The sequence below is a fragment of the Ostrinia nubilalis genome, chromosome 2 (genome assembly GCF_963855985.1).
Source record: "Ostrinia nubilalis chromosome 2, ilOstNubi1.1, whole genome shotgun sequence".
NCBI lineage: Eukaryota > Metazoa > Arthropoda > Insecta > Lepidoptera > Crambidae > Ostrinia > Ostrinia nubilalis.
The window spans coordinates 15070344-15084294 of NC_087089.1; the positions used below are offsets into that span (position 1 = coordinate 15070344).

At 41.2% G+C, this 13951-nt stretch overlaps 1 protein-coding gene across 1 annotated transcript in view; it reads right to left on the minus strand.

The window, feature by feature from the left end:
• LOC135078968 (adenylyl cyclase 78C) overlaps positions 1 to 13951 on the minus strand; it is a 128224-nt gene that overhangs the window by 8841 nt on the left and 105432 nt on the right. Inside the window, exons 6-28 of the mRNA XM_063973576.1 lie at positions 12719 to 12782; positions 12141 to 12217; positions 11645 to 11737; positions 11525 to 11567; positions 10855 to 11010; positions 10325 to 10521; positions 9786 to 9978; positions 9548 to 9691; positions 9370 to 9449; positions 9114 to 9263; positions 8193 to 8329; positions 7374 to 7541; positions 6938 to 7040; positions 6659 to 6769; positions 5895 to 6103; positions 4995 to 5183; positions 4631 to 4728; positions 4140 to 4224; positions 3390 to 3695; positions 2354 to 2588; positions 1759 to 1879; positions 1110 to 1216; positions 510 to 624 (exon numbers count right to left, since the gene is read on the minus strand). Coding sequence (XP_063829646.1) covers positions 510 to 624; positions 1110 to 1216; positions 1759 to 1879; positions 2354 to 2588; positions 3390 to 3695; positions 4140 to 4224; positions 4631 to 4728; positions 4995 to 5183; positions 5895 to 6103; positions 6659 to 6769; positions 6938 to 7040; positions 7374 to 7541; positions 8193 to 8329; positions 9114 to 9263; positions 9370 to 9449; positions 9548 to 9691; positions 9786 to 9978; positions 10325 to 10521; positions 10855 to 11010; positions 11525 to 11567; positions 11645 to 11737; positions 12141 to 12217; positions 12719 to 12782 — 3181 coding nt within the window. The remainder of the gene's footprint in view (positions 1 to 509; positions 625 to 1109; positions 1217 to 1758; positions 1880 to 2353; positions 2589 to 3389; positions 3696 to 4139; positions 4225 to 4630; positions 4729 to 4994; positions 5184 to 5894; positions 6104 to 6658; positions 6770 to 6937; positions 7041 to 7373; positions 7542 to 8192; positions 8330 to 9113; positions 9264 to 9369; positions 9450 to 9547; positions 9692 to 9785; positions 9979 to 10324; positions 10522 to 10854; positions 11011 to 11524; positions 11568 to 11644; positions 11738 to 12140; positions 12218 to 12718; positions 12783 to 13951) is intronic.

The following is a 13951-nucleotide window of genomic DNA, read 5'->3' on the forward strand; positions in this document are numbered from 1 at the left end:
TTAATTTTGTATGTAGCTAAATAGATATTTTATCATCTGATTTCAAAGTTATTGTTCTAACTTATACCGTTTATGAACTTTTATTGTGTGACCATCAAATTTGAGTGTAAATGAGAAGTACCCCGATACAGTCGCGTGGTAATGATAAACAAATGGCTCTATTCGGAATGTCATCAGAAACAAGTAGGAAAAGTCCAATGGTTTACCAAGTGATTATACACGCGCGAGAATCTACTCTTTGTGAGACATAGATGTACCTACTTATCGACTTATGTCGACCGCCGCTAGGCTGCAAAAGTCTTTTGACGCACTTTCTAGTGGAAAGGAAGGATTGCCTTAATTTTCCGACAAACAGGTGCGACAATCTTCTGATTTATTGATCAGTACATTTGTATTGTACAGTATGCCATTATTGTGATGTCATATGACGTAAACAATTTTGGAGCAGGCTTACATACTAAACTTGAAAAATTATATGCGACTATTGTAAAATCAAGTTGGATACTGACCTACTCGCAGCCGGAACTTGTTGAAGCTGTGCTTGTTGATGTCCTCGAGCGCCTCGCGGATCGCGAACGCGTAGTCCACCAGCGCGCACAGGTGCTCGCTGTCGTCGTCGCCGCTCTAGAAGCAAAGAAAGTGTACGTCCCACTGTAGCAAACCTTTGTTTGTCACCTGTCATCCGCTTTGCAATGGAGGGAAGTCGAACCTTAATTTCGAACTCCTCGTATGTTCTTCTGATTAATTTCGTTGCGGGTCCAATGACAGTTTAACTTTCCCCCGGGACAAACTTGACTTTCATTGGTTGGGTTTTTGTGGGTTCATCCCAACTGTGGGATGACTCAGGCATACTACACCACGCCCTAAGGCCTACTAAGTAGTCAAGAAAGTACAAGCGTAAAAGCCAAGACCAACTTATAACGCCCCTTGCGAAGTAAGCAGACGCTTGTTGTGCCTATGAGCACGTCACGGTTTACATATTCTTTATTTAGTTTATTGTAATTTTATCTGTTCAACCGTATCTGAATTTTAAAAAATGATGTGGAGCGCTTCGTATTTTCTGCCTTAACCGTTTTTGGATAGGATTATGAAGATTTTGTGATATTTACCTTATGATTAGGATTCAATCCTGAAGCTGCCATATACGTGGCTCCAATGGTTTTGATCTTCTCTATGCTCTTGAACCTCGGCTGCATTAGCAACTTGTCGAAATCAACTGAACAAAATATTTACTGAATAAGTAATGAGCGAACTATTTCAAAACAAATGATGCAAATTAATGATCCAAAGGAAAATTTATGTCCGGAAAAGAATGCCTTCAAATGTACGGACGACAGCACATCAACCTACACCCAGCGGTGTCTTATCTCGTTGTATTACAGGCTATTTTGCAACAAAAAATGTATAGGTTGATGTGCTGTCGACTCATCGACTGTACCTATTTCAAGAGAAATACAGTAAAGTTCAGACGACGGCATATCAAGATGAAAATGGCATCTTACATACCTACTTCTAATAGGTACTAGTTTGCAAGAGCAGGGCTACTCCGAAACGCTGTTTACGTAGTTTTGGGTCTATCTGTCACGGTCGCTCATGTTTGCACCTTGCTTTGCGTGAAAGGGATGGCAAGATTCGAAACTTCTGACAACATTTTTCGGAATAACCCCGCTGAACTGTATAGCCTACGTTGATTTGGCTGTAGAAGACGAAAATAATGTAAAGAGTGTAGTAATAGAAGAGTTGCGATTGGTACATTACAAATGATCTCGTTGAGCAGCCGCATGCAGTCCACGGCCTTCTGCTCGGAGTAGAACTCGTGGAAGTTCGGGATTCCCGCGAACATCACGCCCACCTCGTCGCGCCACTGCGAATACAGCTCCTAAGAAATGAGGCTACATTATGGGCTGTTTCATCATCATTTATTTAGTCTAAATTGCAGGAACACGACTCTTTTTACCGAAACTACACTTCCTGCAAGAACACGACTCTTTCTGCAAAAATATTTGCCTTCGCATTACTACTGTTTCCACTACAAATAGGAAATTTGTTTTACACTCCTCACGCCGCACGCTGGCCAAACGGGTTGGCGCCTGGATATTTGTCCCCGTTTACAGCATCCACGGGAACTACATGGCAATGAACCGTAAACTATTTTTACGAGAATCTACAATTAAAATGGTTGAAGTTCAAGTTTATTAGTTAGCATCGCTTCTAACATGTTTAACAATGATTTAAAAAACTTTAGCTCACGAGAGTCATAAGTTTGAGATCTTTTCTGGCCAAATAGAAATAAAATTGCCCTACACCGTCAAAACTAAGAAGGATAGTCACCAAAATTGATGGAACCACTTACATCTGGCGCAGACTCCTTGCTCAGAAAGTGGTTGACCACGTGATCTGGAAGGATATGCTTCAGCAGATGCTTGTTGGTCTTCTGCGTGTCCTCCATCTCGTCCAGGTCGGTCTCGGCCTGCAGCTTCCACAGGAAGTCCAGCCGTGACGTCACCTCGATCAGCCGCGCGTGGTACACCACCATCACCAGGAACATCACCATTAGGATCAGCATTTGCACGTAGAATTTGAGCGGCCTGGAATAAGTTGCGTTCATAAATCAAAGCTTTTTCTTCCAAAGACTGAAACCTCTACCAAAAGGACTAGTGCCTAGTATTGCGTTTACTCTAAAGCTAGTGAAAATTATGTACGTGCTACAATACTATCATAATAAACTGAGTTCTAGGAAGTATAAAGGATAATGATGGTAGGCTCCTGCTAATCTTTTCATGCGACCAGTGTCAACCATCTTATTTCACATGAAGTGATTGTTTTCACAAAATCTACTTGTGATGCAATAATGATTGCCCATCACCAGACTGAAATAATTTTCATGGCTAATGGATGGTGATTCAACAGCTGTTTCTAAAAGTGACTGTTGCAGCAGTAGGTATATTACTTACGCTTTGATATAAACTATTCCGCTGATATAAATACGTCGGTGTAATGCAGCCGGAGCCCACAGAGTACATGGGAAAGAAAGAGAGAAAGAAAAACATTTATTAGACAGACACAAATCACAAAACAAAACAAGGAACAAAATGGAGAACAAAGATTTAAAAACAAAGAATGATAAAATAGTGACTTAAAAACAATACAACCAAATGATGAACAAAAATATAAAAGGTGGGTGTGGTGCAATTTACTTTCTGTGTTCCGACTTCCGGTAGCACCATTTATGACCGATTGGTGATTGTGCAATTTAGCAGAGAGCGATAAAGTAAAAACACTATTTCTGACCCAGGTTTCGTTTTGCAAAGTCAACTGAGCGAAAGATTGTATTTCAAATCAAAGGAATTTAATATTGCCTGATCCCCTATTTGTTTGTCAAGACTTACGTGGCAGTGTTTTCGCTGCTGATGTAATACACGTCGTAATAGTACAGCAGGAGGCCGGAGTACATGGCCACGTTGACGATGGCCAGACAGGTCTTGATGAGGTAGTAAAGCTTGAGGATTGACGTCAGAGCCACGAGGCAGAGAATCCACGTGAACACCACGTATTCGGGTCTGTAGCATTCACCCGGCACCTCGCGGTATTCAGATAAGAGGGTTGGAGTCGTCGCATTGGACTCGTTGAGGATTCCATTCGTGTAATTCACGCTTTGCGGGAACGATGAGGGGCACACGTAGAGCTTTACTGTGCTGGAAATAAAGTCGAAAGTTGTATTTAAAGCAACTGTCATGTTTTACTAAAGCCTGGTCCGCGAGCACGTAGAATCCCGTCCAATGACCCCAAGCTAGTGCTCACGGACCAGGCTTTAGAATGGCAAAGAAGTCTTAAGGTGTTGAATGAAATTGTATTTCTGCTATCAGTTCTATCCCAGTCAACAATAGTGGATGATGATGACAAAAAATGTATTTATTGAGTTAATTGAGAAACTAAATGGTAGGTCATACCAGTTATACTTAGTTGCTGGATACAGAGAGAATCACCATCTTGCATGCGCCATTGATAAATTGTTGTTGCTGAATACAGAGAGAAGTCGCCATCTTTGGGTACAGCTGTTGATCATCGCCGCATCATGGCGCCAGGACTGTGGTCCTGTAGGACTCACCTAGATATCCTGGTGTGGGCACTAGACTCACCTGGAGATGGACATGATGGTGGCGAACAGGCAGATGTGTATGTCGCGGCGCATGCGGGAGCCCCCGAGCGCGGCCGACGGGTTACCTACGCCATATCGAATGACAAATGATCGAAAATCAAAATATCGAACACGTTTCATCGAACGTTCAGAATATAGAACGAATGATCAAAATATCGAACGTTCAAAATATCGAACGTTCAAAATATCGAATTTACAAAATAAATGATCGAACGATCAAAATATCGAAAACCAATATAGAGGTTTTAATTAAATTTCACATGATTATTGTAAATAAAACATCATTAATATACACATATTTTTTATACTCCACTATAGGGTACCATAGTCAACAAGGAACCCTTACCTCCATCTTCCTATTATACTATGCAGCATAAGATCGACTTTCGATATTTTGATCGTTCGATATTCTGATCGTTCGATGAAACATGTTCGATATTTTGATTTTCGATCATTTGTCATTCGATATGCCGTAGGAAACGCTCGCCAGGCGCGGGCAGGCGCCCGGGAACTCTTCCGCCATTACTGATACGAACGCAGCGCTCAGTGGTATCATCATCGCGCCAGGACTACAGGACTCATTTTGGTTATTCTTACCGTTAGATAATTCCTGGTAATTAGTGGTGAATGAGTTTGTTCCGGCGTTTCTTCTCAGCACTTGCCATATGTTTGTCTCGAAGCGCTGGTAGGGCCCAAAAGACAAGGAGACATGTAAAGTGCCCCATAAGGGCTACCTTTTCTTTTTTATATTTGACGTTCATAAGTGCCACTTGTGGTCTAAACTCAGGGTCTAAACTGAATAAATAATTTTGATTTTTTTTATATTTTTGATCACCTGGAGATGGACATGATGGTGACAAACAGGCAGATGTGTATGTCGCGGCGCAGGCGGGAGCCGCCGAGTGCGGCCGATACGCTCGCCAGGCGTGGGCAGGCGCCTGGGAACTCTTCTGCCATCACTGATACGAACGCAGCGCTCAGTGGAATCGTCATCGCCGCCAGGATTATCACGATCTCCATGCAGCTGGACGGATAAAACACTCCTTTAGGGCTAGTTTTACTGGCAAGGTTATTCCGAAAAACGATATCAGAAGTTTCAAATGTTGTCGTCCCTCTCAAGCAAAGTGAGATATCAGCATGAATGACGGTGATAGATAGCCCTGAAACTACGTAAAAAGCGTTTCAGAGTAGTCCTGTAGATCTTGATAAAGTTTTAGATAGTTAATTGGGAGATATGAGAGTAAGTGACTATGTTCCATTTCATGGATTGTGGAGAACCACTTTATTATGAATTAGTTTTTGTGACCTGTGAGCTTGTTATAATCCCAAATCCTAATGGATTCTAGGATAAGGATAAGTTTGTTCTATAAAAATGCAATAAGTGGTTGACTTAAACCGTCGATTCAACAACTGATTTGCTCACAAAGCTGGACAAGTGGACACCTAATGTATATTGCAAACTCAATTTTCTAGAAAATAATAGCGCACCTAGGTTATAGCAACTTATTATTATTCTGTGGTTATAGTAACGTAGTACTTATTATTATTCTGTGGTTATAGGTACATCATTTTGAGCGCCAAATTTTTGCCGACACGCCAGTACCATTTTGAGACCCCTACGATTTCATTTAGCAAATTTATTAAATTTTTTGTGTTTTTAATTTAGATTTCCATACAAAATTATTTTAATCACAAAGCTATTTTAACGAGGATTTCAAATGTAAGCAGCACTAACTTGAAGTGCATGACGCACTGCACGGCGACGATGAACAGCCACAGAACGAGGCAGCACATGACGTTGGACTTGAAGGTGCGCTCGTCGAGTCTCGCGAACCTTTGCTCCAGCTCCGCGCGCCTGAAGTGTAATGTCCACGCCTGCATGTTCGCCACGCGCATGCGCCGGTTGCTGCTCACCTCGATCGAGTGGTTTATTATGTCGTCCTCCTGGACACAGATGTCAAGAAACATTGCTATAGTCTGGTCTGCGAGCACGTAGAATTTTGTCCAATGACCCCAAGCTACCCATCCTTATCGCTCGCGCGTAATTATGTTGCTGTCGCGCTCGCACACTCACTGCGGGCGCCCGTCGCACAGTCGCGACAGCAATATAATTACGCGCGAGCGATAAGGATGGGTAGCTTGGGGTCATTGGACAAAATTCTATGTGCTCACAGACCGGGCTTTAGTGACGGTTAAGAGAACATTAAGGATGGATATCAACTGGAGAAAATACCGCCTCCAGCATATACGAATTGATCGCAGATCTACGCAACATCATCTACACTAGCACTACTTATCTAAATAAGTAGTGATTCTTGAATCACTACCGGTGGAAGGTGTAAATTGGTTGAAATATGACAAATTAAAAGGGAATCCGGTGTGGCCAAGTTTTCTGCTTCTGGCAAATTAGGAAGGAGGTGTAGAGTGCTATAGTGGAGGCTAAACGGCCCAATGATGAACTTGGTACAAGATCTACAACAAAAAGATGAGCAGACTCACCTCAGCATCAGAAAGAGAGGGCACGTCTCCGTTGTCTTTATCCTGGCTGAGCTCGTCGCTATCGCGCCGCTTTCTACAGCGGACTACCCCCGCGGCTGTCGTTGTGTAGTACTTTGGGGTTTACAAAATAAATAATGCATTATGGTATAGTTAAAGTTTTCCAACAGAAACAATGTTAGACTTGACCGCGGCATTATTTTTTGCCTATTGAAAGTTATGCAGATTTTAAAATAAATAAAAGAAATCTAGAGCCATATGGGGAAATGAAAAATGGCTTACGTTTTGGAAAGGCATCTCTGGCGTCCAGTCGGTGGTCATCTCGTCGTCTATGCCGCTGCTAGGGCGCCGCGAGGGCTCACACAGTTGCTGACTTTGTTGGCTCCTGGGACACGATATGAAATTAAATTTTATTTCTTTTTGTCCATTAGATACGAAGGATTTTCGAGCTGATTACGCATATTGCTTACTAACGCATCTAGCGCGGTGCCTAGAGTGAAATTGACTTATTTAACTTCGATTCGGCAGTCCTCCCAATACTCTCTATGCGTATGATGTTGTGTAAGTCGTAAGCTCACTCAGACTACGCTGTCTGGAGGAAGGGAAGTAGTTTAGTGCTTTATTTTCTAGATTAAAAAACCTTTTTGACTAACAAGGACAGGACAATCTTTTTGGAATATTCAAGAAGGTTCTGGTTATGCACTATGAATAGACTCACCCAGCTTTCGACCTGTTCCTGGTCCGTCGCGGCTGCTCCGAGCTCTTGATGAGGTAGGTGGTGAAGTCGTGCTCTTTGAGGTAGGGGTCCCGCGAGCCGCCGTCGCCTGGCTCCACCTCGAAGGCTCCGTTCAGGCATTCCAGTGTCGCCGACGATATGTGGACTCGACTGGGTGAAAGAAGAATACGTAACTTACAATAAACAGAATTGTGATAAGCTGTCAAAATGCAATTTCGCATTAGAGACACTATACACAGGGTGGAAACGTTAAGTGATCTCACTCGATTATTTCTAAACTACTTATACAAGATATCGAAAAAAATACACTTTATACTGTGTTTGGTGGTTGGCTTAAATTTAGTATGGAAGCTGGAAACATTGAATTTTCGGATAGATCCAGTTTATTTTGTAACCTATTATTGGTACCGTTTGATAGAGCTCGTGAAGCACTTTCAGGATCAGTAATTAGTTTTTTTGATATCTTGCATAGTTTAGAAATAATGGAGTGAGATCACTTATCGTTTCCACCCTGTATAGCGTCTTTCAAGCGTTGTCGTCTTGCCAGAACCCGCGCCGCTTCGACCGTTTCGTGCCGCAAAGCCAATGCAGAGCGATTGCCAAAAGCTGCCAAAGGAAGAGTTGGTGCGTCACATCAACGCTGCAGAGATGCGGGTGAGACGACGTCGTTAGAAAGACGCTAGTTTATCAACATGAAACTATGACGTCATGATTTGCTTCGTCAGTTGACCATTAACAAGGATTTAGGATTTTAAATATTGAATTATGAAATACAGGCTAAAGGAGTGTTACAATACATACCCAGGCAGTCCTCCACTCTCCATGTGGTTAGCGACGGTGACGTCATGCGACCATAGATCGAACTGCCACTTCAGCAGGCCCAGCACGCCGCATAACACGGTCCCGCTGTGGATACCTATCCGCATGTCCAGGTCCACCTACAAAGAAGATATTAAGGTAGCAAGAAGTCAGCAAAATGGCAGCTGTAGCTTGAAACAGATAGCAGGTGCAGCGGTTACACGTGCTATAAGTACACTACAGGTGTAGCGCATTAGTCAGTGCCTGAGGTATGGGAGTGGCATCGGAGGGTGTTTGTGACGTCTAAAGCTCCGTCTAAAACCGCCTCTGTGGTCTAGTGGTAAGACCACCTGCTTCAGACGCAGATGTCCCGGGTTCGATTCCCAGTGGGGGCAGATTTTTCTGTTCGGTTTGGTTGGTGGTAGGGCTTAGGCCGCCTGGCTAGCTACCACCATCTTACCTAAGTCTGTCGCCATAACAACAATGTTAACAGCATTATTGTGTTCCGGCAGTTAGAGGTAAGATAGCCAGTTCCTCCGTGGTTGAGGTTCCGGGTGAAGCTCGCTTCCACCTTCGGTCTGATCGTCACTTACCATCAGGTGAGGTACAGGCCAAGAGCTTCCTCGTTGTGGATAAAAAAAGCAGCAAGAATTCAGATGTGCTTCAGATTGTTTGCTCTGTTACATCATATGGCACCCCTTTCGTGCCGCTCTCATACCTCAGGCACTAGCTCAGTTATGCTCTAGACCTGTAGCAGTAAGTACACATAACAATAAATGAACCCGCTCACTCAGAATCAGTAGTAGCCTAACAACTTATACGCCACTATAAGCGTAGCCACCTTCTAAGCTAGGGAGGGAGATGCAAATCATATCCTGGTATTCATGGATAAACCATTTCCAGGGGGAAGAGGGTCTTTCTTACCTGTGCGTTGTACCGCACGTCGCGTATGGCGCGGATCATGTGCAGACCCATGTTGACGCAGCAGTGTGCATGGTCCTCGCGTGTCTCCGGAAGACCGCTTACGCAGAAGTAGCAGTCGCCCAGCAATTTGATCCTCAGACAGTTGTTTTCCTACAAAACGGTGTGAAAAATACAATCAAACGCGTTTTAGTTCATTCTTCTCTCATGATTAGACACCAAGTTATAGATTATTAACATGCTCAAAAGTTATACTTACCGACGCCAATCGATCAAAACGAGCGAAAAGCTCGTTTAACAATTTCACTAATTCTTGAGCACTGCATTTGCTTGATAATTCTGAAACCAATAAAGGAGTTTCAAAAACATTGAATTAGATACAATATAGGGTATATTATAGTGAATTATGATTAAAAATGACTTGTTTAGAGTCCTACCAGTAAATCCTTTGATATCGGCGTAAAGAATGGAGACGTCCTGATGCCTCTGTATGTATAAATTGTTGAACTGCTGCTCTTGAAATTCACCCCTCACTCGAGAAACGTGATTGTATATTTCCCGAGCCAGAAAGTCTGGTATCACTGCAAATGGGAAAGTTCCATAAGCGAATAAGAAACTTTAATGATTGAGGAATTACTTATTTTGGAACTTGTTTTTCATTGAAGTTTTGCTTACCACTTTGGAATAGCTTCCACTGTCGGTCACTTTCCCTCTTCGTTCTTTGTCTGGTGACCATGGATCGGTGGGTTTCCAGAAATGCTTTCCTCTGGCCCCAATCGGCGAGGTACTTAGCGTACATGCCAGCAAAGTTAACAGCACTGTATAACAGTGCATTGCTGACAAGCAGTCTCATGCCGCAGGAATGTGCCTGATAAAAATCAGAAAACCATAAAACTTTAGAAAAAGAGTTTAATCATACCTCTCGTTCCCACCGCTCTGCAACTTACAGAAGCTACATACGTAGCTAAGATCTACTTGACGGATAATACGAAAAAAAAAAACGAAATTAATCAGAAGAATATAGGAGGAGTTCGAAATGTGACAAACAAAGATTTAAGTAAACTTTAAGATATACGAGTATATAGAAGAAAAAGCTGGAAAAGGTACCTAAAACCCCAAAATACTATAGGACTGTCAATCAAACTGTCATCCATCTTAAAGAGTGTGTTTGTGAGTCTTTTACGTAAGATTTAATATTATCATCAGGAACGTACCGCCAAAGTATTTTTATCCATAATCTCCTTTATCTCCACGGCGGTGGCCAGTACGTGAGCCACTGAAGACAGGACCCCGATGACGATGCACCATCCAAGAGACAGAGGCAGCATCGCGTACGGCACGAACACGATGAACAGCATGTACCATACTTGACTCTCGGGCGCGTCAAAGCCGATGCCCTGCCCGCCCAGGCCTGGAAATACCAAGGGAACATTGGAAAATCGGGGAAGAGTGAGTATGTATGACATTCTAGATGACGTATAACTGCTATAATTTCGATGGGTGGTGGTGACCGGTAGGTAATATCCTCTCTTCTATTAAAGAGGTACCTAACAGTACTGCAGTTTCCACAGAAGAAAATTCTTCGGCCCCCGTTTTTGGTTCTTATCAATTGAAAATTGAATTCAATTTTTAGGAAAATATTTATAATTTTCAGATCAATAAGTAGCTGTAAAGTAGCTTTACCAGTCCAGTGACAGTCCAGTAAACTCTCATTGGACCAAGCGACCATTGCAGGCCCTCTCACCTTGTGCGATGAGGAGGATCCAGGTGGCGGCGGCGGCCCAGTGCAGGTAGTTGTTGGCGAAACAACGCCACCAGCCCAGCAGGCAGACGCCCACGTTCAGCCACGAGAACGCCACCGTCCATGCTATCCGGTATGCGTCTACTATAGATTCTGCTGCTGGAATATTACTCTAATATGAATATTCTTTATTGCTAAGACTCCCCGCAGATTACAGATTTTTATGCCCGTTTTCACCATCAACCCCTAATTGTTAAGTGACCCCTATGAAAACAAAATTCCTGTTATATGTTACCATAGGGGTCACTTAAAAATTAGGGATTGATGGTGAAAATGGCCTATAGTTTGGTCGGCTTCTAATTTGTATGAGGAATCGGCCGATACCAAGTCGGTCTGATCAAACTATCTGGAGACAAAAAGTCTGCGGGAACTCTTAAGTTTACATTATGTGAAGGTGTTCTCAGGTTAGTAAGAAATAGTAAAATTAATTTGATGTAATCATGAGACGCAAATGCTGTTCAGAGTTAGAGAAAATGAAAGGTATGAAATATTTTATTATGTTTAGCTTCGTTAAGGACCAATATTCCTTAAGTAACGTCTAAAACCTATTTCTATATTATTTTATCAAAAGACAAATGAAGGTGAAATAATAACAGACATTGACTAAACTTACCGTTTCCTCTATTGCTTAACGTGTAAATTATAGAGAGAGATATCTGAAACAAAAGCACCCCCGTAATTAAATGTACACAAATCGTACATAACTTTATGGTTAATGTTTATACATACATACTTTGAGAGCTAGGTCCACCACGTTGACCATGATGAGGGACTTCTGTCTTTGGCGTCTGGAATACCTTTGGTATGATGACTCCACTGCTTCGTCCTGAAAATTGATTACTTTTTTACTTAATGTAATAATCACACTAATATTATAAAGATGAAAGTTTGCGAGTGTGTATGTTTGTTACTTCTTCACGTCTAAATGGCTGGAGCGATTTTAATAAAATTTGGTATGGAGTTAGCTGACACCCTGGATTAACACAACGGCTACGTTTTACCGCGGGTAACACCGCGGGGCACAGCTAGTCTCATCATAAAAAGGAGCTGCTTAAGTTGCTCAATTAGGTATGATCGAAAATATAGTACAAATTCTCTACAGATGCTTTGTGTATAAGGAGGAGTAGACGGCAAACCTACAATCTGAATAAATTACCTACGCCAGTGGATATTTGCTAAAAAAATATACGATTATCTGGATATCTTTTCCTTACGCAAAGATTTCTTACCTTAAAACTATTTGTGAGAGAAGGCCAATATATTCCTTTGTAGTATCGCCCCGTCCGTAGGATGCCTTCTGTTGATACTAAAAACAATATCACAATGTTATTATCATAGCAAAAAATTCCCTTTTTAAAAACCCAACTCGTTTCTAATCTTTTCTTTTCTATAATTTGCTTTTTAAATCATAATATTACTTTATACCACTGTACGGCTATTTTGTTGGAAAATTAATTAGCAAAAAAAGTAATTAAGAACGAAAGAAAATTTATGACGTCTTTTTTATTTCCCGCGAGATTCGTTTGTTACACAGATTAGAGAAACAAATGACTCTCGGTAATAATTTGTGTGTAAAAAAAACAAAGTGATGTGGCCAGTTACATACCAACAAAAAGTTCTCGCATGTTTTTTTATTATTGCTGCCAGGAATAAATTATCTTTAAATACTTTTGGTCATTTGTTACTACTACGGCCCTATTTATTTCCTATGTTTATTTCTGAGAAGAGATTGCTTGCTCATGTTTTGAGCTAGCATTTCTAGTACTGTAAGTGATGGAATAGGATGGGAAATAAGCATGTACATTACCTGGATCTTTATCTGTACCAAATGTGCGTATCCCGTTCGACGAATCATCGTCGCTAATGCGGTGCTGGAAAAGAAGAACATCCATTATGAATATAATACTTACTCTTATTCAAAGTTCAGAAGAAAATGTGGAAAATATTTTGTAATAATATAAAAAGTACATAATGTAGAGATACTCGCGACAATTTTCTTTTACTTACTATATGTAATTTTTGTTTGATTTTACTTCAAGAATTATTTGGCCAGGACTTATAAAAAGAATGTTAATTTACACTCGTAGGTGACATTAATCGTGTGTATTTTCTCTATGTGGAAAAACGCGACGTCTCATCCTACAATAGCCCAGCAGCGGCGGGATTTAAACCAGCAGTGGTCCTCGGATCTCCACTATTATCTACCGTCATTATCAAGTATACCTATACCACCTGTGTTTGGAGACGCGTCAACTTTTATTCACATCTAATCCGTTAAATAACAGTTAAGTTTGGATCTATGGGCTGAGTGTGAGTTTATATCAAACTAGTGAGCGCGTTTAAAAAATGTATGAAAATTGTAGTTTTTGAACCTTTCCTGCCAAGGGCGCTGTACAAACCGTCATACATTTAATGTCATTTTTTGACGCGCTCACTAGTGCACCGAAAAAAATGTTTGGTTACTGCTTACACAACAATAATGTGACCACCGAACACTTTGGTTATGAGGAACAAAATGTTGTGTAAATTAAACAAATAATTCTGTAGTGAGCTAGACTTAGTTTGGTTATAGTTAACACTTAGTTCGGTGGTCACTTTTGTTGTGTAAGCAGTATAACCAAACATTTTTTTCAGTGTGAGCGCGTTTGATAAAACTCACACTAGGCCATAGAGAAAAGTAATACATAGGAAATAGAGAACCCTCTCTGTCAAATTTTTGAACCTACTAATTGACAGCCTGGTGTTAAATGCCCTGTACTTAACGCTCACATCATACATAGTACACGCACACATACATACATAAAGTCCACGCACACATACACACAGTTCACGCACACATAGGCCCTCATAACCTTCAAAGAATTATTGTTTTTATGATGTACAATGTAGAATTTTTTCAAATCCATTATTTTAAAAATATTTATCTTTATGGTGTACGTATTGTATAATTTTCAAAACAATGGATTTGAAAAATTCTACATTGCACATGGAAATGCAAATAAGTAAACAAAAACTTTTGAATTTAATAATTTTACTTTAT